Genomic DNA, 25,500 nt, shown 5'->3' on the forward strand with positions numbered 1-25,500 from the left:
CCAGCCCAGCGGGCAGCGCGCGCGCTCCGGCCAATCAGAGACTACCGGGGACACGCCCCTTCCGTGCGCGCAGGCGCCGTGGGTCAGGGGCGGGGTGAGAAGGGACGGTGTGAGGGCAGGGGCGGGTCTGGTTTTGATCTCGCTCCCGGTCCCGCTCTGCACCCGCAGACAGCGGGCACGTCATGGGCTCCCTGCGGCTCCTCATCCCCCGCTGGTGCCGCTACGCCTCCCCCGCTGTGCTACGGGCGCGGTGCGCAGCCCCCGGGGTTGAAGCCGGGCAGGCGCCGCTCCTGTCCCGGCCCCCAGGCCAGGGCCCGCTGCCGGGCTGGAGAACGTGCGGCTCCTCCCCGGCCTCCTCCAAACTGCCCGGCAGCGACCCGAGAGAGATCCGTGCTGGCAGCTCCGCTGGAGCTACCGAGGAGCAGAAGGATGAGGATGATGATGATGATGATGAAGGTGTGGAGTTCGGGACGCTGTCTGATAAATTTTCCTCTAGGAAATACTACCACAAAACCACAGCGCGCTTTCGGGATTTAAAGCTTCAAGAAGAAGGAGAAGAAGAACCAGAAAGAAAACCTCGACGTGGCCCTAAGAACACTCCATACTGGTACTTCCTACGGTGCAAGGCTCTCATCAAAGAGGACAAGGTTTGAGCCCAGCTCTTCTCTTGTTTTTAATAGCACTGATGAAAGATGCAGCTCTGACCAGCTCTCTCTCACTTGGCATCTTTTCAGAAAAAATTAAAATAAGGATTTCCTATAGAATCATAATAAAGCAGTTTGCATTGGAACAGACCTTAAAGCCCATCCAGTTCCACCCCCTGCCCTGGGCAGGGACACCTTCCACTATCCCAGGTGGCTCCAAACCCTGTCCAATTTGGCCTTGGACACTGCCAGGGGGGATCCAGGGGCAGCCACAGCTTCTTTGGGCAACCTGTGCCAATGCCTCGCTTCCCTCACAATAAAGGATTTCTTCCCAATATCTAACCTAAATCTCTCCTCTGTCAGCTTAAAACCATCCCCCCCATCCTGTTACCACATGTCCTGGTCCAAAGACCCTCTCCAGCCTTTTTGTGAGTAGCCCCACACTTCGTAGGGCTTGCACTGCAATCTGCCACAGTTCATATATTAATATCCATTGTAGTTGATTCTCTTGCTGCCTCATGATGGATTTTTCTCATCCTTGTAGCTGGCAGAGGCTCTGGAGCTGTTTGAGGTGCAGATGCTGAAGGAGGAGCGTGTCCAGCCAGAAGAAGGCAATTACACTGTTCTCATTGGTGGCTGTGGCAGGGTTGGCTACGTGAAGAAGGCATTCAGGCTCTACAATGATGTAGGTTTAACTTCTCCCTCAAAATATTTTCTAAGCTAAAAGCATTTCAAGCATTCAGTCATGTTCCTTTGTCTCCAAAAGTGTTGGCACCTTCATAGCCTGAAACTCTTAAAAAAAAGTTAAAAAATTCAAGCTGTCCTTTTGCAAAAGGGCCAGTTCAAATCCTTCTTCTCTTCCTTCAGATGAAAAAACGAGGGTTAATCCCCACAGAGGCCACTTACACAGCCCTGTTCAATGCCTGTGCTGAGTCCCCCTGGAAGGACTCGGGGCTGCAGAGCGCCCTGAAACTGCGGCAGCAGCTGCAGAGCAAAAACCAGGAGCTGAACCTCATCACCTACCATGCCCTGCTGAAGGTCTGTGCCCTCTGCTCAGACCTCAGGATGTGCTTGGATGTACTCAAGGTAAATTGGTTGCTTTTCTCCTGTTAAACCTATTCTGTGCTGTGGTTAAAGCTCCTGGAAGTTGACATGTCGCATCGGGTTTTAATTTCATTTCCAGCAGGGATAATTATAGATCATATGTTTCTGTTTAATTGGTCTTTATTGTTATACAGTGAAATTGTATGTACCAAATACAATTGGTATTGGTACCAAAGTCTAAGCTTAATTACCTGAAAGGAGGCAGCTTTGGCTTTAAAACTGGCTGGGTGTGTCCAAAACTTGTTACATCTATCCCCAGAAGATGAAGGTGATATTTGACTTCACCACGCAGGGTAACTGGGAAGTTTAATACTCTCTCTGCTCTTTTCAGGAAATTGTGCAGAAGGGCCATGTCCTCACAGCTGAGACCTTCAGCTTCCTCCTCATGAGCTGCATAAAAGACACCGAAAACGGCTTCCGATTTGCCTTGCAGGTTTGTCCTCCTGTTCTGAGAGAGGGGAACGTGCTGCTGTGTTTAACTCATCACCTGAACACATGGAAATAGCAGTGGGGTGGTGAAATGGGAGGAGTTCAGCTGCTCCTAGCACAAGTTCTGAAAACCAGACTTTGCTCAGGACATCTCATACATTGGTAAATAACCCTGGATCATCTCACAGGGCTCTCCAGCTCAAGGTCACTGTCCTTGTCATGCTGTACATTCACTCCTTCTCACACAGATCCCATTAACAGATGTACTTACAGGCTGCTAGAGATGCTCCTGTTATTTAATATCCATCTTCCCCTCTTCAGGTTTGGCAGCAAATGAATAAGTTGGGAATCAAGGCCGACAGCCACACCTACAACCTGATGCTGCGTGCAGCCAGAGACTGCGGGATCGGCAACCCCGCTGTGGCCTCTAAGCTCCTGCTCAGCCCCCCTGAGAACTCAGCTCAGCTAAAGCTGCCACCTGGCAGGCGGAAGGAAAAGGTGAAAAATCAGAGGAAGAAGGGATCAGAGAGTGCTGCTGTCCAGCTGGATGTGGAAGCTATGGAAAAGCAATTGTTTCAGGAGAGTTCGGTGCAGCCCGAGGAACGGATCCAGCCACAAAATGAAGATGTGGCTGGGGCTGGAGCAGGACCAGCTGCTCCTGACAGCCCCAGAGTCACTCACAGCAGGGCTGGAGCTTTGATGAGGAGAGCTCAGAGTGAGATGGAACAGGAACAGCCACACCCAAGCCAGAAGCTGCCTTTGTGCAAGCTGCCCAACTTGTTGGATTCCAGGGTGGCTGACACAGCTGTGATTTCCCTGGGGACAGTGGCCACACCATCCCACAGACTGGCCCTGATGGGGGATGTGGAGGGATTCTTGAACAAAATGAAAGAGGACAATGCAGAGCCCAACATTAAAACGTTCACATTACTGGCTGAGCTGGTGGAACCCCAAAGCCCCTCAGAATCCTCTCTGCTGGCATTGGTGGATGATCATAAAGTAAAAGTAGATGTGACCTTCTTTAACACTTTAATGAGGAAGAGAAGTAAACTGGGAGACCTGGAGGGAGCAAAGGTGAGAGAAAAACCTTAGAACCAGCCTCATAACCACCTGATGTCTCAGGCTTCTCTTTTGCTGAGACCCATTTCTCTGTCCACAGTAGAAACTGGGATCTCACACCATTTCCCACAAGGTGGTGCTTGGGTTAATTTCTAAATATTTATGGATTCTGTTCTAGCATGTCCAGCTCCCTGTCTGGAAAGCTACAGTAAGAATTTTTGGGAAGTGATGCCAACACTTGTATCTTGCAGAGCATGCTGCCAGCTCTGGTGAAGAGGGGACTGTCACCTAACCTGCAGACATTTTGTACCTTGGCAATTGCCTGCCACAACCAGCAGGATGGACTGCAGCTGCTCTCGGATTTGAAGGTAATCAAAGAAAACTCCTCTGCTCCCTGGGGTCTGAGCTGCAGGAAGAGGCAAAGTGAAATGTTAATGCTTTTAAAACACCTGCTGAGGTTTTTGTGATGAGTGGTTTTGTTCTTTTCCCAAAAGAGCAGCTCCAGAGTAGCTGGAGTTCAGTTGGTCTCTCTTAGCTTGTGCTGGCACTGCACAAGCTGCTTCACAGGTCCTGTGATGAGAACTGTGATAGAGCTGTGCTCATTGTGTCAAAAGTGCCTCTCTGCCTTTTCCCCTGCAAGTCCTGCACTAGTCAGCAGATGAACTTGTTTAACCATAGCATTTGCTCTTTCCAGAGGTCTGGAATAACTCCCAACAAGTACATCTACAGCAGCCTGATTGCTGCAGCTGTGAGGCAGCTGGATTACAGTTACCTCACGGAGATCCTGCGGGACATGAGGAACACACAGGTGCGTCCCAATGAAGTCATCATCCGGCAGCTGGAGTTCGCAGCGCGCTACCCTCCCAAATTTGACAGGGTAAGGAGCCACCACTGGCAGGCTGTGAAGGCTTCAAAAGGACACCAGCAAGGGAGGGGAATCATAAATATGATGATTTAATGTCTGCCTGAGTGTCCTCTGGGTTTGTCTGGTGTGGCTGAGGATTACTCGATCGCTGTTTCTTTGGTAGCATCTTGTAGCTCCTGCAGGCTGGTGCTGAAGTGAGCTCTCATCTAACAGAAACTTCTTCTGGTGGCTTTCTCTTTGCAGTATAAGCACAAAAACCCATACCTGGAGAAGATTGATGGTTTCCGTGGCTACTACTACCGGTGGTTAAAGGTTATGGCTGGAGAGGAGACCCCCCACCCCTGGGCCAAGTACAGGACAGCAAAGCCTGGGGGGCAGGACAGCGAGGCAGAGGCTGTGCAGGAAAAGGGAGCAGGATGCTGAAGTTTCAAGTTCTTCCAGCACAAGGAAGATGCATGACTTGCTTCTTTAAACTGGCTTGTAGTAAAGCTGCTTTGTGTATCCCCAACCCCCAGTTCTTGCAATAGTTAAATAATTAAATATTTCCTTTTGTTTTAAGGAGGAGCAAATGCATATGCAGTGAATTTCCTTCAACTGCTGAGGATTAGATGGGCTGTAGTTTAGCAAAGCCTGTGCAAAACAAGGAAGAAGCAAAATCAGATGTAACAGGGGTTCAGCTCAGTGCTGGTTTTGTCTGTGTCCTGTCACTTCACATGTGACCTCTAAGTCTCTAGACTGCTGGCATTCCTGAAGGGATCTGTGCATTAATTCCAGGTTACAGACCTCAGCAGAGAATTCCAGTGAAATGCAGCTTCCATCTGCACGTGGTCAAGGAAGAACTCAAGAACGTACATTAGGGAACTATTTCCTTTCCACACAGCCTTTTAAATGGACTTAGTTGAGGAGAGAACGCAGAGCAGCTCACTGTGCAGAGCAACCTTCAAGCACCCAGAACACATCCAACAGGAGAAGAGGGGCACAGCAATGTTTCACCAGAAGATCACACCACTCTCTCAGGAAGGCAAGCTTTATTTTAAAATAAATGGCTACACAAAACCCTACTCCAAAGCACCCCCCATTTATGCATGATCCAGGTGATCATGCTGATGCTTTAATTTAATACAGAAATAGCCCATCACAGAAAATGGCTGTAATTGCACTCATAGTCCATTGAGGAGGATGTCCCTCAGAGTTCAAAAAACAAGTTTGATGGCAAAAGGCTTCACCCAGAGCAGCCTCTGCATCCACAGTGAGTGCACTCAATGATTCTGCCCTGAAAAACAAACATCAGGAGGGTGTTACAGCCAAGCCACAGCCAGAGCAGCAAGTTCAGACCTCCAGCTAGGGAATGGTTCTGGGTGGGAAGGGTTTCCACAGTCTGGTGTTATTTCCCATACTTTTAACAACCTTAGATGAATGCCAGAGCTGACAGTAACTCCAGCACCAGCTGGACACCAATTCTACCAGCAAAGGCAGAGGCAATGACCAGGAAGAGCAGCACTACCCCCTCTGCTGTCCCTGAGCTGGGAGAAGTCAGAACAACTCCTGCAGGGCAGAGGAACAAGCTGGAGACTCACCACTTCCAGCTTGCTTTTGGGGACCCTGCAGATGCAGTTGGTGCCAAAGTTGGTGTCCCGAGTCTGGATGCAGCGCAGGCAGCAGAGGTTCTCATAGCCCTGCTTCTTCCACTTGGCAATCAGGTTTTTGTCAGCATAGCCCTCCTTGATGCAGTACTCATAGAGCTCTGAGGAGAAGCAGACAGTCACAAGTTACCAGCTGTAGTAACCAGCAGGTAAAGCTGCAAGGCCTTCCCTCCACCCTCCTTCCCCAGAAACCTGATCCCACCAGCTCCCAGTTCAGTTCACGGGTGAACACCTCACTCACTCCAGTTTGGCCCTGCCCTCCTCACCTCTGCTGATTGCTTTCCTCTTGTAGAAGAGATCAAAGATGTAACGTGTTTTCTGGTGGTGGATCCTGAAGATAGGCCAGAGGGACTCCACTTTCCTCTTCCCTTCGTGTGGCTCTGTCTCAGCTGGGAGGGAACACAAACACCGGATGCAGTGAACTGTTCCAAGAACGTTCATAACTTTTAATACACGGCAGGGATAAAACTGAGATTAATGGGAGGAGACTCAAATGAGAGAGACTTGACCTGGAACAGCTCCTTTAGGATACAAAACCAGTGGTAATGGGATGACATGACCCGCACTGGGATTGGGGCTGACTTCATCCCCACAGGAACTACCAAACACCCATAGAGCTTCATCCCTCAACCAGCTGTAACCAAACCTCTGTGCTCCATAACCCCAAAATTAGGGACCAGCATGGCCCAGGATCAACCTGCAGCACCACTGCAGGCACAGACACAGAAAAAGTTCCCCTGTATCCATGAAGCAGCTCTTGTGAGCTTGTTTTGGGGTCCTATCCCTGAGAACACCCACTCACCTTCTCTCATCTTCTGGTCCAGCTCGTCCAGCGTGGGCTCGATCAGCTCCCAGCCATCTGGGGGAGGCTTCCTGCTCCTCTTCACTTTGGGCATTGCCTGGGCAACGAGAGGGCCAAAGGGCGAGGGGAACTGCCAGCACTCCCTCAGAATCACTGGGAAAACGGAAGAAAATCAACTGTCAGACATATTTCTCCTAAGGCTTCTGTGCCCCCTTCCCGTTCTCCACTAAGGATAAAAATGAGCTTTACGGAGCTCGTGAAAAGCTCTGTGACTACCGCACACTAAGTCAGTTTTTCTCCTCAGCAAAGCGCGGCAGCCACTCCTTCTCCGACAACTCCGGTCAGATCCCGGTGATGGAGAGGCCGCCGGCCCGGCCCGGCCCGGCCCGAGCCCGACAGCCCCACAGCGGAACCCGGAGCAGGCGGGCTGAGGGGAGGCCGCAGGTCCGGGTGCCGATTCCTGTGCGGACCCCGGTCCCTGTCTCTGATCCCTGATCCCGATCCCAGTCCCGGTCCCGCTCACCGCCGCTCCCGTCGCGCCGCCGCCGCCGTCACCCGGGGTCCTCTCGCCGCCGCCCCGCCCGTGGCCGCGCCCCTTGGGCTGCCCCGCGCGCTGCCTGAGCAAAGCGCTCCCCGCCCCCCGCGCCGCCGCCCCGAGAGAGGCGAGAGCCGCCGGGGGAACCGGCCCCGCTCCGCTGCCCCGGCGGGAGCACCGTCAGGGCGGCGCGGGCAGCGCAGCGGCGGCGCTCGGGCAGCCGAGCGCGGGGGCCTCGCTGGGGGCGGTTCCGGTTCCGGTTCCGGGCGCCGCTCGGGCCGGGGGGGCCGCGCCGCCATCGCCGCGATGCCGAAAGGTGGTGGGGGCCGGGCCGGGCCGGGCGTGCCCTGCGGGGAGCGGCGGCGGGGGGAACACGGGACTCGGGAGAGGAGGGGGCTGGGGGGTGTGTGCGCCGCCCCGGCCCCGGCGCGGGCAGGGCTCGTGTTCGCCCCCGGCTGTGGACATGCCGCGGCGGCTCCGTTCTCCCGCTCTCCCGGCCTTGGCGGAGCCTGCGGGGGTCCCTTTCCCGGTTCCCGCGCTGCCCCCGCGGCAGTGGTTGCGCTCTGGGGAGGGGTCTCGGGTTCCCTTTCCCCGTTCTCGGGGGCTCCGGGGCCGCCTCGCCGCGTTCCCCCGCCCCTCACGGCGCCGGGCCCGTTCTGAGCTCCCCGAAGCGCCGCGGCGGCGGCAGCAGCAGCCCCTGGGGGTGCCCGCGGCTCCGGGCTGGGCTCCATGTGCTTGGACGGGAACCGCGGCCGCTCCCCTGGCTCGGGGCTCACGGAGCTCGGGGAGGGGGAGCAGCCCCGCCGGGGGTACCGGGGGCTGGCGGCCGTCCCGGGACGGGGTTCGGGGGCTCCAAAGGCGGCTCTTTGATGATGCTGCGGTTTGGGTGCTGCGGAGCGGGCAGGGACTTGCTCCTGGTGTGATTCAGGAGCGGGGATGGGGCACGGCCGGGCTGGATCCACCCAGAACCTTCTCCTCATGCACCATCCGCATAATTGGCTCTCGCAAATCCCGGTCACACACGTTAAAAACCAGCCCGCATCGTTCCTCTCCCTGCAGTTTGCTCTGCTTTGTTTCACCAGCAGTTCCCAGCCTTTAGCACCAAACTGATTCTTGCTTAGGATTTTTTGAACCACTTCGTTTTGGGTCCATTTGCAGAGTGATGGGAGATGGGGCTGAAGCTTTCACATGGTTTTTGTGAAGGCAAAGAACCACGGCAGGTTATAACCCCATTTTTCTTATTTAAATGCCTGTAACTCAGGATTTCCTGCTCTTTAGTTCGTTGTACAGATTTCAGTGTTTGATTCAAACCTTTTGCTTTTTGGAAGAAGAGGGGCTTTGGTCATTTTCCCCCAAGTCAGTGGGAGTTGTTGGATTGATGGTAGAAGAGTGGATTTTGGCACTCACTGTTTAATATAAAAGGGAGGGATGTAAAGAAGCTAATAATAGATTTTTTACAGGATTATTTCAAATTAATTTCCTATTTTCCCCCTCCAATACTTCGATTTTAAAAAGAAGAGATTCCGTCAGTATCATTCCATTTTCTTCCATCTAATTTTCTTAATTAGTCTGTTTGAAGCTGAAGACAAATGTGTTTGAACGTGGGCCTGCCTGGGCACCACTGGGCTTTGCTGCAGGTGAAATCTGCAGGTGATTCTACTTTAAAAGTGCTTCACAGAGGTGGAAAAGAAGCATTATCCCTGTTTTTGCTCAGTGGTGTTGGACCAACTCCCTGTGTCTGATGTGAAGTTTGATCTCCCTGTGGGAGCAGAGCCCCATCCCTGCTCTGTGCTGAGCTCTCGTGGGCTTCATTCTTCCATTTGCTTCTTTTTAGGCTTTTCATGTAAAATAATTTCTCTTTAGTTGCTTCTCCCCCCTTATCAGCAGTGTTTATTTGCAGTTATGGCAGTTTGTGTTCCTTGGTCCTGAGCCCAGTGTGGAATTCTGGCACAGCTGGGTGAGGAGCCCTGGCCAGGCTGGGAGCACAGTTTGGGTATTTGGGGTTGGTGTGTCACAGATGTCACTGCTGTTCCCTGGGGGTGATGCCATGAACTCAGGGCAGTGAGGTCCTGTGTCCCCAGGAGCATTCCCATGGCAGATCTCCTTCCAGAGGGTGTCAGTGCTCCCACGAGGGAGGGCTGGGAGCAGACAAACAGAAAACTCCTCTCTGCCTGCACCAAAGCTTTGGTTGTGCTCCCCAGCTGAACCCAGGGACAAGAATTTGGTCTCTGCACTTCCCCATCTTTTGGAAAAATATCTCAGGAGTTTCTGTAAAGCTTCACAGTGGGGTTTTGGGGCAGAACTAAGGCATTGTGAGAGTTTGTGCTGAGCCAGGAGAATTGGTCAGGAAATGTTGGATCTCTAAGGCTCCCAGCCCAACAGAGAGCAGATCTCCCATGGATTCCACACAGTGCCAGGAGGGAGGGATGGATGATCCCTCACCCCTTCCCATGCCTGTAAGGTTCCCATGTCCTTGGCAGGTGAAATGGGGAGGATGAGGGAGATCCAGAGTTTCCTGCTCCTCCCATGGCACTCCAGGCCTGCTGCAGTGGCAGAGCTGCCCTGCCAGGGTTGTTTGCTTTGTGCCAGACTCCCTCACTCAGGGCTGTGGGTTGGCTCTATCCAAATTGCTTCCCAGTTCTTTGGGTTGGAATAATATAACCAGAGCAGTGGCTTGAGGGGAGCATTAACAGCTTCAGCAGTTCACTAATCAACAGAATTTGGAACTTGGGGCAGTGCCAGCCACACTGACTCCCCTTCTTGGTTCCTAGAGCTTGTTTTTATTTTTCCTAGTAAAGCAGTAAAACTGGAGGCTCCTTTTAGGACTTCTTCAGCTCCCATTGTAATTCCCAAAGCCTTTGTCCAATTAGCTTCCTATTTTTTCGTTGGCACAGTGGGAGTGGTTAAGGAGCCAAGCTTGTTGGAATGTTGGTTGTAACCACAGGAACACACTGTGATTCCTCCTGTGCAGGAAACTGGGGTCTGCTGTGGGACTGAGCATCCCCTCCCAGGCTGAGAAGGGAATTGGAGAGGCCATGAGCACAGGCAGGGAAGGGTGATACCAATAATCCCAATTCTCTGTGCATCTCACCTAAAAATCTTGGAGCATTTCACCAAGTTCACTGAGGGGTTTTGTTTAGGGTCTATCAGAGGAGCTATTTTGGTTTGTCCTGTCCACACCTAAAATCCAGAGAGTGCTGCAGGAGGAGCAGACCTTTCTGGAAGTTACCACTAAACCATTTGTTATTTTTATTGTTTTGTGCAGGTAGAAAAGGAGGCCACAAAGGCCGGGCAAGGCAGTACACGAGTCCTGAGGAGATCGATGCCCAGCTCCAAGCAGAAAAGCAAAAAGCAAGGGTATGTGTTTGCTCCTTTGTGTTCTTTCTATCCTAATTCCTGCCTTATCCAGCCTGGTTTTCACTGCTCAGGAGCAATGGCAGCTTAGCCAAGTGCTGCAGATCATTCCAGCAGCGATCACAGCATGGATCCCAAATGTCTCCAGCTGGGGAGACTCCAGGGGTCACCCAGTCTGGTTCCTGAGGCCTGGGAGACCACCCAGGGCAGCACTGGGAGGTTGAAGGACAGGGAGCTGATTACACAGCAGCTCTGGAGATCTTTTCTCTCCATATTTTATCATTTGAGTCTCCAGTGTCAGCTCATTTTTATCCATGTTCTGCAGCTTGGCTTTGGAGAGCAAGGGCCACATCTTGACATGTTACTGAATATTGAAATGATATTTGCCTCTTTCTATCATAGATTTATGGACCAGACTCCTTTGACTTCTTCCTGGACACAAGATTTTCTTGTTTGCCTCTGCTTTGTAGGAGAGATAAGAGTTTTCTGTGTGGGGCCTCCTTTTGGTGTGTTTCTGTGCCCTAGCATTGGACTGTAACAGCTCCCCCCACTTCCACCATGAGCTGACTGCTGTCATAAAACCCTTGGCTGCATTTTGGGGCTCTTGCTCTCTTTATTCCCAACTTATCACAGCTCTGGTGACACTCTGATATTTTCTGTGACTTTCTGGAAGTGCTGCCTCAGCCCAAATACACAATTTCAGCTGAGGCCTCACAGCACTGACCACAGGAGGATAATTACACCCCATGAAGGAAATCCTGGTGAATACCTCTGAGATGACTCTCTAAAGCAGTTCTGAGCCATAGTGTTGAGTCCTTTTTAATGTTTTGCCCAGCTGGAAACTCGAGATGATTGTTTGGTTTGCTGCTTAGCCACATATTCCAGCTTCATGTTGGATTTCTTCTTCCAAACTCTAACTCCTCTGGGTTAGTTTCTGATTCCACCTTCTTGGTTTCATGCCGTATTTCCAAATTCTGAAACCACTGATGAGTCTCATCCTGTTTTCCAAGATAATTCCAACTCCTACAAGTGTGATGTCATTCACAAACTGTGTAAGTGTTCTCTGCTTCCATGTTGTTAATAAAAATGCTGACTGGAAGTGGAACAGAAAAGCAGGACCCACTTGAAATGTGTGTCCTGTTTCACAGCAAACCAGAGAACTGCTCTTTGAGAAGGATTTATTTTTTGTGATAATCCATATCACATAGTGATGGTTACATCTAACACTGATACATTAAGGAAAGCTTTAAAAACCCCCTACAATTAACAAAATTACTCCTCTTACTGTTCCTTGCTCATCCACTTTGCTGGTTGTTTGATGAGAGATGTTGGTAGTGTAAAACAAGCTGTTCACACCCATGCTGGCTCTTCTTATGATTCAGAAATTAATTCCCAGGTTCTGACTGGTGGAAGCTGTGCTGAAAAGGCTGTAATTCCTTGGATAATAATGTTCAGGTTGGTGGTTGTCCATTTTCTCCTCTAGGTGTTTTTATTTATCCACACCCAGGATAAGCTCTAAGCTGCATCCATGTAGTTCCAGTCTCTCAGAAGATGCAGTGGAAACCCAGACCAAAACTCTTCTGGAGAGCTTTGATTTGATGAAAGTAAAGTGCCAGTGGTGTCTTTCACAGTAGTTTTCCTTTTAGAGGGAGCAGCAGAATTGTTTGGAGGTGGTGCTGTTGCTGAGGAGGAGCCCTCATTCTGTGACAGCCAGAGCCCCTTGGTGGCACAAGGCCACATCAGGAGCACCAGTGCTCAGAGCTGGCTCATCCCTCCAAAATCTCATTTAAGAGCTGGGTTTGGGGTTTTTAGTGACATTAATTTCCTCTGATTTTGTAGGAAGAGGAGGAGCAAGAAGAAGGAGGAGAAGGAGCAACAGGGGACCCTAAAAAGGAGAAGAAGTCTTTAGATTCAGATGAGAGTGATGAAGATGATGAGGATTATCAGGTACTGCATCTCAGGGCACTTGATGCTTGGCTGAGGGGGAGATGCACACTCTGGATTCTGAGCAGAGCTACCTAGAGTGCATTTTTTATAGAACTACTTTTAGAAGCCAAAAAACACTCACTTGACAGCATTTTGCCCTCAGAATGAGAACTTGTGAACATTTACAAATGAAATACAAAGGCAACAAGATATTTAAAAAGGCTGAAGGTGCCTTGATTCATAAATGTTTTTTCTGGCTTGTAGTCAAATCTTGCCTTGTGCTTTTGGGGTGCTTTGCAGTGTGTTTGGGGAGCCCTGGTACAACCAGAGCTGCGTTGAGAGCTCCTCAAGCTCCCTCTTGTTCTTGACCCGCAGCAAAAGCGCAAAGGAGTGGAGGGGTTGATAGACATAGAGAACCCCAACCGTGTCATTCAGACAACCAAAAAAGTCACTCAGCTGGACCTGGATGGACCCAAGGAGCTCTCACGACGAGAGAGGTGAGTGCTCCCTGCTCACCCTGCAGTTTCACCCTGGAATTTGATGCAGGGAGGTGTTTCCCCTGCTCTGTGGCAGTGTTTCAAGGAGGCCCTTAAAAAAGTGTGTTTCTGCCTAAAGCAGGCACTGAGCAGCAGCAGACTGAGCTCACTGTGCTTCAAAATGTGCTTCCTTAGAAGCTTCACAGGAGTTGTTGCTGTGGCTATCCTGGAGCCAGGCAGCCTGCCCTGGAGCTCTGAGAGAAAGGGATTTAGGCCATTCCTTTCCTGCAGTTTTATGGCCAAAAATCAGAACAGAAATTCATTAACCAGAGGTCACTTTGGATCCACTCTAATCCTGCTGCAGAAGGTGCTCTAGTGACAGGTAGCATTTTCCCAGATTCCAGGTATTGTGGTGAAATTTTTATCTGGCCAGATTAATTACCTGAAAACCTAAATTTAATCTTCTAGTTTCATTTAGCAATGGTGAGGTTTGGAAGGGAAGGTTTAATCTTTTTTATTTGGGATAGATTGCTTCAGCAGAAGGACACCTTTGAGGGTAAGGCAGGGAAAAACATGTCACAGTTCTTGTGATGTGGGGCTAATTCATTTGACCTCCTTGTGTGTCTGTGTCCTTACTTAGCTGAAGGAAGGTAGAAATAATCTCTCACCTCACCCCTGCTCAAACCCTGCAAATAGACAGAACCTGTGCTTGAAAACTGGTAAAGGACCCCCAGTTTTGGGGTTTTTCCTGGTTGGAAAGCCCCACTCTGCCTGTTCCTGTGGGCTTGCCTGGATACTCTGGTGACTGGTGTGTTTCCTTTGGGCAGAGAGGAAATAGAGAAGCAAAAGGCAAAAGAAAGATACATGAAAATGCACCTAGCTGGGAAAACAGAGCAAGCCAAGGCAGACCTTGCCCGATTAGCCATCATTCGGAAGCAAAGGGAAGAAGCTGCCAGAAAGAAAGAAGAAGAAAGAAAAGGTTAGAGAATAATTAATCATTATCTCCTACCTTTCCAAGAGGCACACATCCCTCCTCTGAGCCTGTGTGGTGTTGCTGAGTGTCATCAACTCCCCTCAGCAAAGCCAGGCTCAGCTGTTACCCTCTCATAAAGTTCTTGCTTTATAAACAAGAGCTTGGACACTGGAGCAGGGAAAGAGAGAAGGGAATTGCCCTTGATATCCATCTCATCCCCTGCCTCCCAGGCAATGCTGGCTCCAGTTTGGGGGTTTAGCAGGCTCCTTGTGCTGGGTGATTTATCTGCATGTGGGGATCTGAACTGCCCAGGAGTTCCCAGCACTCCTTCCCTTCCTGGCCTTCCCCTGGGAGGTGTGAACCAGCAGTCTGAACACGGCTCCTTGGTGGCTTCCACAGAGAAATTTGGGCACCAGGGTGATTTGTGAACACCTGGAGAGAGCCCAGGGATAGAAGGGAACATCAAGAGGGGCTGTGCCTCTTACTCTGAGAAATTGTTGGGAAGGGTGGGATTTTTCCATGACCCAGCTGGCAGGATTCAAATCCCTGGGGCTGCCAAAACTGCCCCAGTCCCTGATGTGCACCATGAAATGATGAAACCCTGTTTGTTGTTCTCCTCCCCAGCAAAAGACGAAGCGGCCATGGCAGGTAAAAGACTGCAGTCACTATCCCTTAACAAGTAAGCCCAGGCCATGCAAGAGGAGGAAACACCAGGGAACTGTGCCTGGTCCTGCCAGGAGCTCTGCCTTCCATCGCTGCCACGCAGGGCACCCTGCAGCATTGACCTCACCACCTCCAAGAGACACTGGCGATGTGTTTGTCCTCATCCTGGCACAGATTTCCATTTGGGGTTAGGGGCAGCTGCTCTCTGCAGTGCAGAGCTGTGCTGGACAGCAATTCCCTGTAACAGTTTGGAAACATGAATGTTTTTGCTGTTTTTAGGATCAAGAACTCGTAGACGGTGGGAGGGGGGCAGGGTGGGAGGGAGCTGTGTGGGAGGGGAGGTGCTTCAAGTACTAGATTGCAAGAAAAATAGATTGTGGGGTCGTTTGGGGGTGGGGCATGGGGTGGGGAACTGACTTGGTATGAAATCCCAAAGGATAATGTATCTGAGGAATCCAGTTGGCAAAGAGCCCATCAAATTTTGCTGCAGGGTGTTGCAGTATAAGCTGGGAGCCTGACTTCATGGACATCTGGAGTGCCGTTCCTTCCTGGATTCATCCCTCCTTTCTTGCAGCCAGTCTCCCCTTTTCCCTCCTCTTCATTTTCTTTTTCTCCTTATTAGGGATAGTGCCAGTTTTTAACCACATCATCCTTTGTTTAAAGGAGAAAAAACAAACAACATTTATTGTGTCAGATCCAGATGGAGAAAAAAAAAACCAAAAAGCAAAAAAAAAAAACAACAAAAACTTGATCAAGTTTAAAAACCACCAAGAGAACTTGTATATTTGGCTGATTAAACTGTAAGTTATCAGAACTGCTGTGGCCTCGTGTGTGTGTGAGGGGCACAGCTGGGGGGTCCTGGGGGAGGCTCAGCTGCACTTGGGGGCTGCTGGTTGTGATGTGGGGTTTGGCTCTGGGTCAGGAGCTCCCTCAGCACACACAGCCTGAGGGAAAAAGCTTTTCCTGCTGATTCTGATGGATGTCTTGCACAATCTGTTTACCACGGTGGAGGAAACAATTACCCTCAGGCCTGTGTCTGGCCTGCTCCCCTGTCAGCAGGGCGGTCACTGCACTGCCAGCTCCCCTCAGATGTCTCTGGAGGGGGGCAGCTCCAGCCTGCTGTGCCCCAGGGGCTTTGGGAGCCCTGCTGCCAGCCTGTTCAGGGACACCAGTGCTTCCCAGACTTCCCAAAGGCTGGACATCCAGCCCCAGGGCTTGGAGCACTGGAAGTCGCTGGGAGAGGGGTTGCAGCTGTGGAGATGAAGGGTGACAAACAGGATTTGTTCTCGTGCTTGGCTGCAGGGACTTGGGCACAAGGGTGTGACACAGGACTGTGCCCCAGGGACTGTCACCGTGAGCTGCTGGCTCAGAGCTCAGACCAAGCCAAGGTTTGGGGTAGGAAATGCTCCCAGGGAGCTGTGGAAAATGAGAAGTGCTGGCAGAGAGGTGCCGGTGCTGTCAGCTCCAGGAGGGAGGAGCTGGTGTGTGGGGACAGCCTGACATGGGACAGTGAGTGAGCCTTGGAGCACAGGGAGGTGGATGGGGCAGGACAGGGGGAGGTTTTGGGCTTGTGCTGGGATGGAGCAGGGCAGGAGCCACAGGGGAGAGGGTTGAGGATTGTGAACACATGGAAAGGGGTGGAAAAATCTTCTCCAAGTAACAGCTCCCACTGACTGAGGGCTGGAGCAGAACTCAAATATCATTGTCCCTCTGGCAGCCAGTGCTCCCTCCCCAGGCTGGGGAAACTGCAGGAGTAGCTGGGCAGCCCAAGGTCTCTGAGCTGGCTCCAGGTTTGGGAATTGCCCACCTGCCAGGATTTTACCAGGGAACTCAGAGAATGATAAACCTGTGCTCCCTGGCTACTTCCATCCTCTGCCCTCCATTTTTCCTAACACCAATCCTGGTTTGAAATGGTGCTGAAGCAGGGAACAGAAAAGTGACATTCCCCTTCTCCCCACAATCACAATTCCCCCTCAGCACTGGTGGCAGAAACGATGTCACCACCTGTGGCACAGCACTGTGCTCTGCCCTGATCACACCTGTGTTTGCACTGAACTTGTTCTAAAAAAGTGCAAAAAAACCCCATTTTGATTTATTCAGGAAAATCCTTTATTTGCCATTTCTCCAAGCAATGTATGACCAGCACCGGGAAGGATGGTAACAAAAATAGTAAGAAAAATGGGGTTTTTTTGTCTGGAAACAGCCACCAGGGCTGGCTGGCAGCAGGGACAGGCACTGGTGGCATTGTGGCACAGGGTGGGGTGGCAGAGGGCAGCAGGCAGGGACAGAGCAGGGGCAGCTGGAAGCTGGGATGCCCTTCCCAGGTGGCTCCTTCATTTGATCTTGAGATCCTTCAGCGCTGACTCCAGGCTCTGAAATGAAACAGGAAATGAAACAGGAGGGTTTTCAGCAGTTCATGGCCTCCCAAAGAAACTGGAGGTGGCTGGGGAGCTGGAAGGGGAGAACTGGGCTGGTTCAGTGCTGGTACTCCCAGCCTGAGGGCTCCACGGGGATTCCTTACCTTGACATCCCAGATGCTCATGCCCCCGTCCATCCCCGTGGTACAGAACTGGGAGCACTTGTCCTTCCCACCAGTCAGCACTGAGATCTGGCTGTGGGTGCAAAGAGGGAGCAGGAATCAGTCCCAGGGCTGAGCCCTTAGGGGTGGGAATGGGGCTGGACCCCTTCATCTCCCCCACAGTGCAGGAAGGCACTGGGGATAGACAGGGATGCTTGGAGATACCCAGGGATGCTCCAGGGATGCTCCAGGACCATCCCAGCTTTTGGGACTATACCTCTCTACCTCCCCTTCCCACATTCAAGGATTCTTTGGGGATACCCTGGGAAACTCAGGGACACCCAGGGCTGCGTCAGCTCCTGGTGCTGGAGCCTCAGTCTCTCCCTCCCACTTGCTGGGATGCCCAGGGACATTCTGGGGATATCCAAGGATGCTCCAGGGCTGGACAGCAGCACACCCAGGGGATGCTCAGGGACCATCAACCCCGAGGTGACCCCAAGCCTGGCCAGCCCCCACCTGATGCTGTTCTTGTGCAGGGTGTCCAGGCTGGCGTTGGCCGTGTCCGAGCTCGCTTTCTTGTCCAGGTTCTGGAAGCGCTCGCGGGCGTGAGGCCGCGCTGGGAGCTCTGCTTGGGGACATCCAGCTTCCCCCCGAAGGTCAGGGTGCCCTGGCTCTCCTCGTAGGTGAAGAGCATCGGGCAGCAGTCGTGGCCCTGGGGAACGAACGTGCCCTGCTCAGCACCCCCCGGCCGGCTCCAGCCGCGGCTCCCAGCCCGTGTCCCTGCCCGCACTCACCGCGGCCACCAGGCTGTGCTCGGTGATGAAGGTGACAGCCAGCAGGGGCAGCGTCTCGGTGCACAGGGAGGCAACGCTGCCAGGTGTGAAACACCAGCTGAGCTTCAGCCTCAGTGCTGAGGCTGGCACAGCTCATCACACGGGTGGAACCCAGGAGGGGAGACATCCCCTCCTTCACCCCCGGTGATCTGGGGACGTTCCAGGGGTGTCCCAGGTCCTGAGCCCTCTGTGTCCTACACCCATGTACAGGGATGCTCAGGACCCAGCGATGGCCAGAGATACTCCAGGGATGCTCAGGGATGCTCAGGGATGGTCATAGATACTCAGGGATACCCAGGGCTGCTCCAGGGCTATTTCCAACTCCTGAGGCTGAACCCCTCTACCTCCCCAAGTACAGAGATGCTCAGGGGGTACTCATAGATGCCCAGGGACGTTCTAGGGCTAACCCAGCTCCTGAGGCTGAACCCTTCCATCTCCCCCCACCCACATGCAGGAACATTCTGGGATTGCTCTTGGCCCAGCCCAACCCAGATACCTCCATGCCCATGTTGGTTTGGGGGTCAAGCCCTGCTGCCCCCCCCAGCACAGCCTCCCCCAGTCCCCCCTCCTGTCCCCAGCCCTGCTTACGCCATCTTCTTGCCAGCATCAGCGAGGCACAGGGTGCTGTCGTGGCTGACCCAGGCCACGCGGGAGCCGCTGGCCGAGAAGCTCACGCTGTGCACCCACCCACAGCTGCTGCTCGACTCGAACATCAGCTCCCCAAAGGGCATCTTGGAGCCCCAGGGTGTGGGGCTGGGCCGCTCCTCCACCTCCTTGATGTAGGCTGAGAAGATCCTGGGAGGGGGAGAGCCTTGCATGTGTTCCTGGATGCAGGATCTGTGCCACCCTCATCCCTGCCCCTTGCCTCAATTGTGGGACTCAGTTTCCCTGGCAGAGCCTGTGGGGTGTCCCCCTAGTCCCCATGGGTGCTGTATCGCTGGGATGGTCCCAACACCTCCCTGCATCTCCCTTGTGCTCCATTCCCTGCTCCAAACAGCACCTGGGGTGAAGCCTGCCCCCCAACCCATTCTTGGGGATTCCTCAGCATTGGGCCCCCCTGTCCCCCAGCCCCTGCTCCTCACCTGCACTTGAAGTCACAGGAGCCAGCAGCCAGGAGGACATTGTTGGGGTGCCAGTCCAGGCTGAGCACCGTCGAGCGGATGGGCTTCTTGATGTGCTTGCACACCCACCTGTGTGCAGAGGGGATGGCAGCAGAGGGGCAGCATCACCATCCCCAGAGCCCCCCTGGGATTCTGGGGAGCTGCCTGGTGTTGGTCAGGGCTCCAAGTGCACCAGTAGCAGCTTGGGCATGGGGAGTCCATCCCTCCATTTCCCCATCTCCACCTCCAGCTCCTCCAGTCTCTTATTTCCCAATCCATCTCCATCCATCCATCCATCCATCCATCCATCCATCCATCCATCCATCCATCCATCCATCCATCCATCCATCCATCCATCCATCCACCCATCCATCCATCCATCCATCCATCCACCCATCCATCCATCCATCCCCATCCATCCATCCACCCACCACCACCCATCCATCCATCCATCCATCCATCTATCCATCCATCCCCCATCCACCCTGCTCTTTCCCCCTCAGAGCCTCACCAGTCGTTCTCCTGCTCGAAGTAGCAGATGGAGATGAGGCGGGAGCCGCTGCCCACGGCGAATTTGTTCTCCCTGGGGGACCACTTGACGCAGCGGGCGGCGCGGTTGATCCTGAGGATCACCAGGGTGGGCTTCCAGACGTTGCCCTTGAGGGTCCACACGTAGGCGTTGCGGTCGGTCCCACACGTCACCAGCCGGTTGCTCTCGGGGGCCCAGTCGATGCCTGGAAGGCAGAGGGGGATGATGGTGGCCCAAGGTGGCCCAGGGAGCCTCAGGAATGGCAGTGGTGGCACTCAGGGCTGGGGGTGTCTGAAGGCGTGGTTGTTCTGCGTGGTTTCTGCTCCACAGCTCCTCTTTGCCCCATACCATCCCTCCCACCTCAAAGCATTCCATGTCAACCCATCCCACCCCATCTCTCTCATCCATCCATCTCATTCCACCCCATCCTTTCCCATGCCTCCCACACCATTCCATTCCATCCCAACCCATCTCTATTATATATCCATCACCCACCCATCCAACCATCCATCCATCCATCCATCCATCCATCCATCCATCCATCCATCCATCCATCCATCCATCCAACCATCCATCCATCCCTCATTCCACCCTATGCCATCCCTTCCCTTCTACCCATCCCACATCATCCCAATCCATCTCACCCCATTTGTCCTATCCATATCCCTTCCCATCCCTCCCTCCCTCCCTCCCTCCCTCCACCTCATCTCTCCCATCCCATCCATCCCACCCTGGCTGCCTCCAGCTGGGCACAACCTGCTCCATTCTCCTCCACCCCTGCACAAGCCCCATCCACTGGGTGCCAGTGCCACAAGCAGGGCTGGCAGCAGCTCTGGGACACCATCCCTGTCCCTGTCCCCTCTGCCAGCCAGGACTCACCTGTCACCTGCCCATTGTGCTCCTTCAGCTCGTGCACTTTGCTCCACTTGGCCCCATCCTTGCGGTAGATGTGAACCTCGTGGTTGTTGGGGCACAGGGCGATCTCTGGGGGTGACAACGGCCAGGACAAAGCCCTCCCCTGGGTCACAGGCTCTGCAGGACCAACCAGCACCCACCCCCCCCTTCCTGGGCTCCAGGTCCCCACCAAGCCCCCAGCCCTGCCCCTGCACTGCCCTGATGCTGCAAATTGTCCCTACGGGAAGGGAGAACCCCAGACCCCACAGCCAGGGTCACCCCTTCCCTACAGTGGTCCCATGGGGGTGGTGGGCTGAGACAGGACAGGATGGGATGGAACAGGACGGCTGGGGGCGCACAGTTCCCAAATCCAGCCCCATCCATCCCGCCCCGCCTGCCCGGCTCTCGGCCGCAGCACAGAAAGCTCTTTTTGTTCTCCCACATCCCCCGGGCCGCGCTCGGGAAATGCCATCGCCCGTGAATCACCCGGCTCCGCTCCGCGTCCCTCCCTCCCCGGCCGCTGCCTCGGGGCCGGCCGCTGCTCTGGCACCCCCGTGCCCGGCTCTGTCCCGCACGGGCACCGGGGGACACCGGGAGGGGCTGTCCCAGCCCCCAAACCCAGCCCTGCCCCGCTCCGGGGATGCGGAGCCAGGACAGTGCCCGGGGATCCCTCGGGAATTTCGGGGAGCCCCAGGCGTACTCACGGGTGCGGTCCTTGTTCCAGGCATGGCAGCTGATGGGCTCCAGCAGGAAGCTGTGGTAGGCCATGGCTCACGGGCTGGGGACAGGGACAGACCCCCAGGCTGTCAGGACAGGCTGCTGCAGCCACAGGGATGAGCCCCCAGCCCCACAGAATGATCCTTCCCACTGGGATCAGCCCTGTGCTGCAGCCCACCCCGTCTCTCAGCTGGGGAGAGGGTTTTCCCGAGGGTCTCCAAGCTCAAACTCTCCATTTCCAGGAGCTTCTAAACCCTGCTGCCGTCCTGCTCCAGGTGGCTGGAATGTGCTGGGCAGGAGCTGCCTGGGCACACAGGGACGTGGTGCCAGCAGCCCCATGTGCACCCTGGGGTCCCACCACGGGCGGGCAGCACCTCCTCTCTCCACCCCAGCAGCGCCAGATCCACTCCCTCCTTCCACACCTCTCATTTAGGAAGAGCCAAAGCCCCACGGAGACAATTCCACCCCATCAGGACTGATCCCTGCTCCTGGCTGAGCTCCCACCATTCCTGCTGCTCCCCAGCTGCCATGGGATGGAGCAGTTTGTCCCAAAGGCTCCCCCAGGTGCCACGGGAGCGGGAAGGGCTCCGGGCAGCACCGCAGTCCCTTGGCCGTCCCGCCCAGGGAGAGCAGGGATGGAGGGAAACACCTCGCCAGGGCGTGGCTGACAACGGGAATTACTCACAGCCTGCTCTCGGCTATTTTGGGAACTCCCCGAACACGTCCCGTTTTCTTTGGCAGCTAAAAACGTTACAGGGGAAGGAAAAAAAGTCCCTCCATCCCTGAGCTGGAGAAAAAGAAAATCTGAGGAGCTCCATCAGATGCCTTCCGCGTGTGGAGAAACTCCAGGGCTGGTGCAGGACAGCCCTGCTGTCACACAGCCCCTGGGCAAGGACATGGGCATGGATGAGGAGGCAGCTGCCCTATCCAGCCCCACCGATGCCCTGGGATGCAGCACAGGGTGTCCCAAGGAGGGAACAAAGCTGCTGCTGCCACCAAGAGCCTCTCCCTCGAGCCCCGAGGATGGAGCAGCACCTCGAGGGACGGCCAAAACCATCAGCAACAGGCACATGGCAAGAGATCAGGAGAGGAAAAATGTGTGAAAAAGGGATTTGGCTGAAATGGGCACCTGGCTCAAAGGGCTCCCTGCAGGAGGGATGGGAGGCAGGACACACTGAGGTGCATTCTGGCTTCGACACTAAGAAAACAGCCATACTTTTACTTTTCCCGGGTGGTTTGGGAGCTCACAGGCATTAACCCTTAACCCTCCTCGCTGGCGTCCCTGCTGCTCCCTTGCCGAGTGCCAGCCCGAAGGGACGAGCTCAGCCGCCGTGCCAGGGACGGAAACCTTTGCCAGACACGGGAAGGAGCGAGGGCTGCGGGGCCCCTGTTTTTATTTCCCCTCGGCCCCTTTCGAGCCAGTTCCCCGCTCCTGGTGCCCCGCTCCGCAGTGAGCCCCGGGCTCGGCAGCCCCTTCCCCAGCTGGGAACAGCACCACAGGAGCTGTGCTTACACCCCCCACCGCACCGCCTCAACCCGGGGGCTCTTCAGGGAGGAAAATGGGAATTTTCCGAAGGCCAGACAGGGCGGGACTGGGAGCTGGAACAGCTCCGTTATCTCCCCGGCCAGTCCAAGCAGTTCGGAAACATCCTCGGAGGAGATAACCAAACCTTGGCAGAGCCCAGGGCCGGGGGCTCCTCCCAGTCCCGGGAGGAAGCCACACTCCAGAGGAGATGGAGTTTGGGTTTTACGAGGCTGGCGGGGTGGCGGGAGGAGGGTTTGTACCCCATGAGGATCCTGCTGGGAGCTGGGAGCCCCTGAAACTCTCCCCGGACACTGCGGTGGGCCCCTGCACCACCAGGACCCCAACAGCGACCCCCGGAGCCCCTCTGCTCCCTGCGGCAGCCGAAGGTGTCACCCCCTGCTCCTGCCAGCCAGGCTGGGGACACCCAGTGCTGCTGGGGTACCCCATGAGCCAGCCTGGCCCTGAGGGGACACCCCCGTCCCAGGGCAGAGGAAGGCGGCTCTGAGCCTCCTCTTCCTCGCACCGCGCAAAGCGGGAAGCAGCTGATTCCCGAGGAGGGGAGGACAGATTGCGGCAGCTCTGTCTCTGCCGGCACCAAGCCCGAGGGGACCCCCAAAGGAGGACTCTTTCCACCCCCCAGAGCTGTCAGACCGCCGGCAAGAGGAAAAAACCCTCAAACTTGCTGACAAAGCTGGGCAAAAAATCCCAAAACATCCGAAAGGCAGCCACAGCGATGCTCGCAGGGGGCAAGGGGCTGCCTGCACCCCCCTGACCCCAGCCCGGGGGCACCCCCCGAGCCTCGAGCAGGGTGTGGGGGCCAGGAGCGGTGACAGCCGCAGCCCCTGGGGACAGCCCCGGCTCCCGGCAGAGCCCAGAGCGCTCCTTACCTTGGCGGGCAGCGCGGGCGGGGCTCGGTTCCTGCACGGCGGGGCTCGTTCATGGACTCTGGGCAGTCGACACGAACGGAGCCCGGAGCGAGCGGCGGGAGCTGTGCCTGCCCCGCCGAGGCAGCCCGGCCGACTTCCCTTTTCCTCTCCGAGAAATGCAACCACTTCCTTACGTGGGCGTTGGGGGAGCGGAGCGGCTCTGCGGCCGCCCTGCCCCTGTGCCTGCGGCCGGGCCGCTCCGGCACCGCCGCACGTGGAGGGCCCCGGGCCCGGGATGCTCCCGGCCCCCGCTGGACGTGGGCAGCCGGCCCTGGGTGCTCCAGGGCAGGACAGAGCCAGCAGAACAGAAGGGAAGGATCCCCGCCGGCTCCCGCTGGCAGCGGGTGTTGCTCACCCCCGGCCCCTGAGGAGTTTTCAGAGGGATGGGGACTCCCCGATGTCTGTGCTGGTCCCCACCAGGGAACAGCCGTGCCCGGAGCCCACGCGGGGCGAGCCGCCCGTCGGCATCGCCTCCCACGGCCGGGGAGAGCCGCGGGACCCCGCGGAGCCGGGATCCGGCCGCCCTCGGCAGCAGCTGCTGCTGGTTCCTGCATCCCACAGAGCCCGGGGGGACCCAGTGCCAGGCTGGCTGTGCTCACCATGCCTGTGTCCCCACGCGGCAGACATCCAGACCTCTGCTTTTATCACCTCCTGCTTCAGAGCAGCTCATTTTTATCCCTTTCCCACCTGATGCACTCACGCCTTCCCTCCTGGGCATAGGGATGCACTCACTCACCCTTTCCCTCTCTGCTACCCCACAGAGCCCCTGACTGCAAATGAAACACTGATTATTTTATGTTTAGAAGGGAAAGGAAATTGTAAAGCCGAGCCTGACTGCCAGGGGAGGTGGGAGACACAAGGAAACCAGAGAAGGATCCAGCTCTGTGATGGAGAACAGTGGCTGCCACTCAGAGCTGAACTTCCACAGTAGCAGAGCTGAGAAACGAGCAGGGTGTGAAGCAGCTCTGGTTCCAGAGGAAGTGGTAAATTTAGTCATTGGGTTTTTTTAAGACACTTCTGCATTTTCAGCAGAAATGACAATTTTCAGCTTTGTAAAGCAATGCTATGAGCCAGCTAATCCCCTCAGAGCACAGCAAGGCAGCAACACAGGGAGGAGGAATACACCCGAGAAGAAAGTTGTGTGCAAATGCCTCCATGAGCTCCTGAGGCTCAGAGCTGAACTGAAACAGGTACCTGGGCACAAAGATCAGCACAGAAGCCAGACCACACTGACACCTCTGTTTGCAGCTTCCTTTGCCCACCACTTGCTATAAACACAGGATTTTACTGGCTGGGAGCTCAGCTCTACCAGGACACAGAATCCCAGAACCACTGAGGGTGGAAAAAACCTCCAAGTTCATCAGGTCCAACCTGTGACCAATTCCCACCTTGCCAACCAGCTCAGAGCACCGAGTGTCATGTCCAGTTGTTCCTTGAACACCTCCAGGGATGGTGATTCCATGAAGTTCCACAGTCTTACCACAAGATTTGCTTTTCATTTGTCTTCTCCAGATGAAGCTCAGCAGATTTTTGTCTCACTTTCCACACAGAGCTTTCCATCCTGTCCCCCCAGGCACTGACCTGGGAGCAGGCTTGGCACCAATCCCAAAGGCAACTACAAATAATTCTGGTCACTCACCATTGGAAAAATGTCACCCACTGGGCAGACAACAAAAAAGACATTCAGGTTATTTTGCTGTTGTTACAGATCAAATGCAAGGCAGACAGAATGAAAAGAAGTAGGATAAAATCATTCATCCTCCAAAATTGTCATCTCAAGGGAAGAATTCCTCTGGAAGAAGCTCATCTGAATCTTCATATCCAGATATCAGAACTCCAGGTGTGTCAACTTTAGAACCTTTCAGTTAAGATGAACTTCTCCTGCTTTAAGGCCATAAAATATCAGTGCAGGGTTTTCCCCACTCCATCTCTCTCCCAATTTCCTTAACACCCCTTTTTTAATCAATAAGCATCAAAACAAAGAA

The 25,500-nt window shown here is 54.6% G+C and overlaps 4 protein-coding genes across 6 annotated transcripts; 2 read left to right on the forward strand and 2 right to left on the reverse strand.

Moving 5' to 3' along the window:
* The first annotated feature begins 156 nt into the window (after nt 1–156).
* Nucleotides 157–4,659, forward strand: PTCD1 (pentatricopeptide repeat domain 1). Its single transcript, XM_036392416.2, has 8 exons — nt 157–647; nt 1,189–1,329; nt 1,512–1,730; nt 2,080–2,181; nt 2,499–3,251; nt 3,488–3,604; nt 3,931–4,113; nt 4,345–4,659. The coding sequence occupies exons 1-8, from the start codon at nt 183–185 to the stop codon at nt 4,522–4,524; spliced, it is 2,160 nt and encodes a 719-aa protein (XP_036248309.1). The 5' UTR covers nt 157–182; the 3' UTR covers nt 4,525–4,659.
* Nucleotides 4,660–5,112: 453 nt separating this feature from the next.
* Nucleotides 5,113–7,141, reverse strand: BUD31 (BUD31 homolog). Of its 3 annotated transcripts, none has more exons than XM_036392853.2 (5): nt 7,070–7,141; nt 6,547–6,699; nt 6,011–6,133; nt 5,679–5,845; nt 5,113–5,374 (listed from the first exon to the last, which is right to left on the reverse strand). In XM_036392853.2, exons 2-5 carry the CDS (start codon nt 6,638–6,640, stop codon nt 5,324–5,326), a joined length of 435 nt encoding a protein of 144 aa, XP_036248746.1. In that variant the 5' UTR covers nt 6,641–6,699; nt 7,070–7,141; the 3' UTR covers nt 5,113–5,323. The 3 variants fall into 3 exon arrangements, with proteins under 3 accessions (XP_036248746.1, XP_036248750.1, XP_036248748.1); XM_036392857.2 differs by lacking the exon at nt 7,070–7,141 and adding an exon at nt 6,823–6,920; XM_036392855.2 differs by lacking the exon at nt 7,070–7,141 and adding an exon at nt 6,796–6,814.
* A 161-nt stretch (nt 7,142–7,302) lies between these two features.
* PDAP1 (PDGFA associated protein 1) lies at nt 7,303–14,777 on the forward strand. Its single transcript, XM_036392779.2, has 6 exons — nt 7,303–7,397; nt 10,347–10,438; nt 12,275–12,382; nt 12,737–12,858; nt 13,665–13,816; nt 14,435–14,777. Exons 1-6 carry the CDS (start codon nt 7,388–7,390, stop codon nt 14,491–14,493), a joined length of 543 nt encoding a protein of 180 aa, XP_036248672.1. The 5' UTR covers nt 7,303–7,387; the 3' UTR covers nt 14,494–14,777.
* A 1,781-nt stretch (nt 14,778–16,558) lies between these two features.
* ARPC1B (actin related protein 2/3 complex subunit 1B) lies at nt 16,559–23,591 on the reverse strand. The gene is given in 11 exon segments (XM_036392859.1): nt 16,559–16,845; nt 16,995–17,085; nt 17,508–17,598; nt 17,601–17,703; nt 17,786–17,861; nt 18,413–18,619; nt 18,907–19,014; nt 19,436–19,658; nt 20,333–20,437; nt 21,052–21,125; nt 23,477–23,591. Coding segments are annotated over 10 exon segments (1,107 nt in total). The 5' UTR covers nt 21,116–21,125; nt 23,477–23,591; the 3' UTR covers nt 16,559–16,806.
* Between the last annotated feature and the right edge of the window lie 1,909 nt (nt 23,592–25,500).

Source organism: Molothrus ater, chromosome 16, assembly GCF_012460135.2.
Source record: "Molothrus ater isolate BHLD 08-10-18 breed brown headed cowbird chromosome 16, BPBGC_Mater_1.1, whole genome shotgun sequence".
NCBI lineage: Eukaryota > Metazoa > Chordata > Aves > Passeriformes > Icteridae > Molothrus > Molothrus ater.

Coding starts and splice junctions, on each gene's coding strand:
- PTCD1 (XM_036392416.2), top strand. CDS start 183: ATGGGCTCCCTGCGGCTCCTCATCCCCCGCTGGTGCCGCTACGCCTCC. Junction 3,252..3,487: donor GAGACCTGGAGGGAGCAAAG/GTGAGAGAAAAA, acceptor TGTATCTTGCAG/AGCATGCTGCCAGCTCTGGT. Junction 3,605..3,930: donor AGCTGCTCTCGGATTTGAAG/GTAATCAAAGAA, acceptor TGCTCTTTCCAG/AGGTCTGGAATAACTCCCAA.
- BUD31 (XM_036392853.2), bottom strand. CDS start 6,640: ATGCCCAAAGTGAAGAGGAGCAGGAAGCCTCCCCCAGATGGCTGGGAG. Junction 6,134..6,546: donor GGACCAGAAGATGAGAGAAG/GTGAGTGGGTGT, acceptor GTTCCCTCCCAG/CTGAGACAGAGCCACACGAA. Junction 5,846..6,010: donor GAGGAAAGCAATCAGCAGAG/GTGAGGAGGGCA, acceptor GCTTCTCCTCAG/AGCTCTATGAGTACTGCATC.
- PDAP1 (XM_036392779.2), top strand. Junction 12,383..12,736: donor AAGATGATGAGGATTATCAG/GTACTGCATCTC, acceptor CTTGACCCGCAG/CAAAAGCGCAAAGGAGTGGA. Junction 13,817..14,434: donor GAAAGAAGAAGAAAGAAAAG/GTTAGAGAATAA, acceptor TCTCCTCCCCAG/CAAAAGACGAAGCGGCCATG.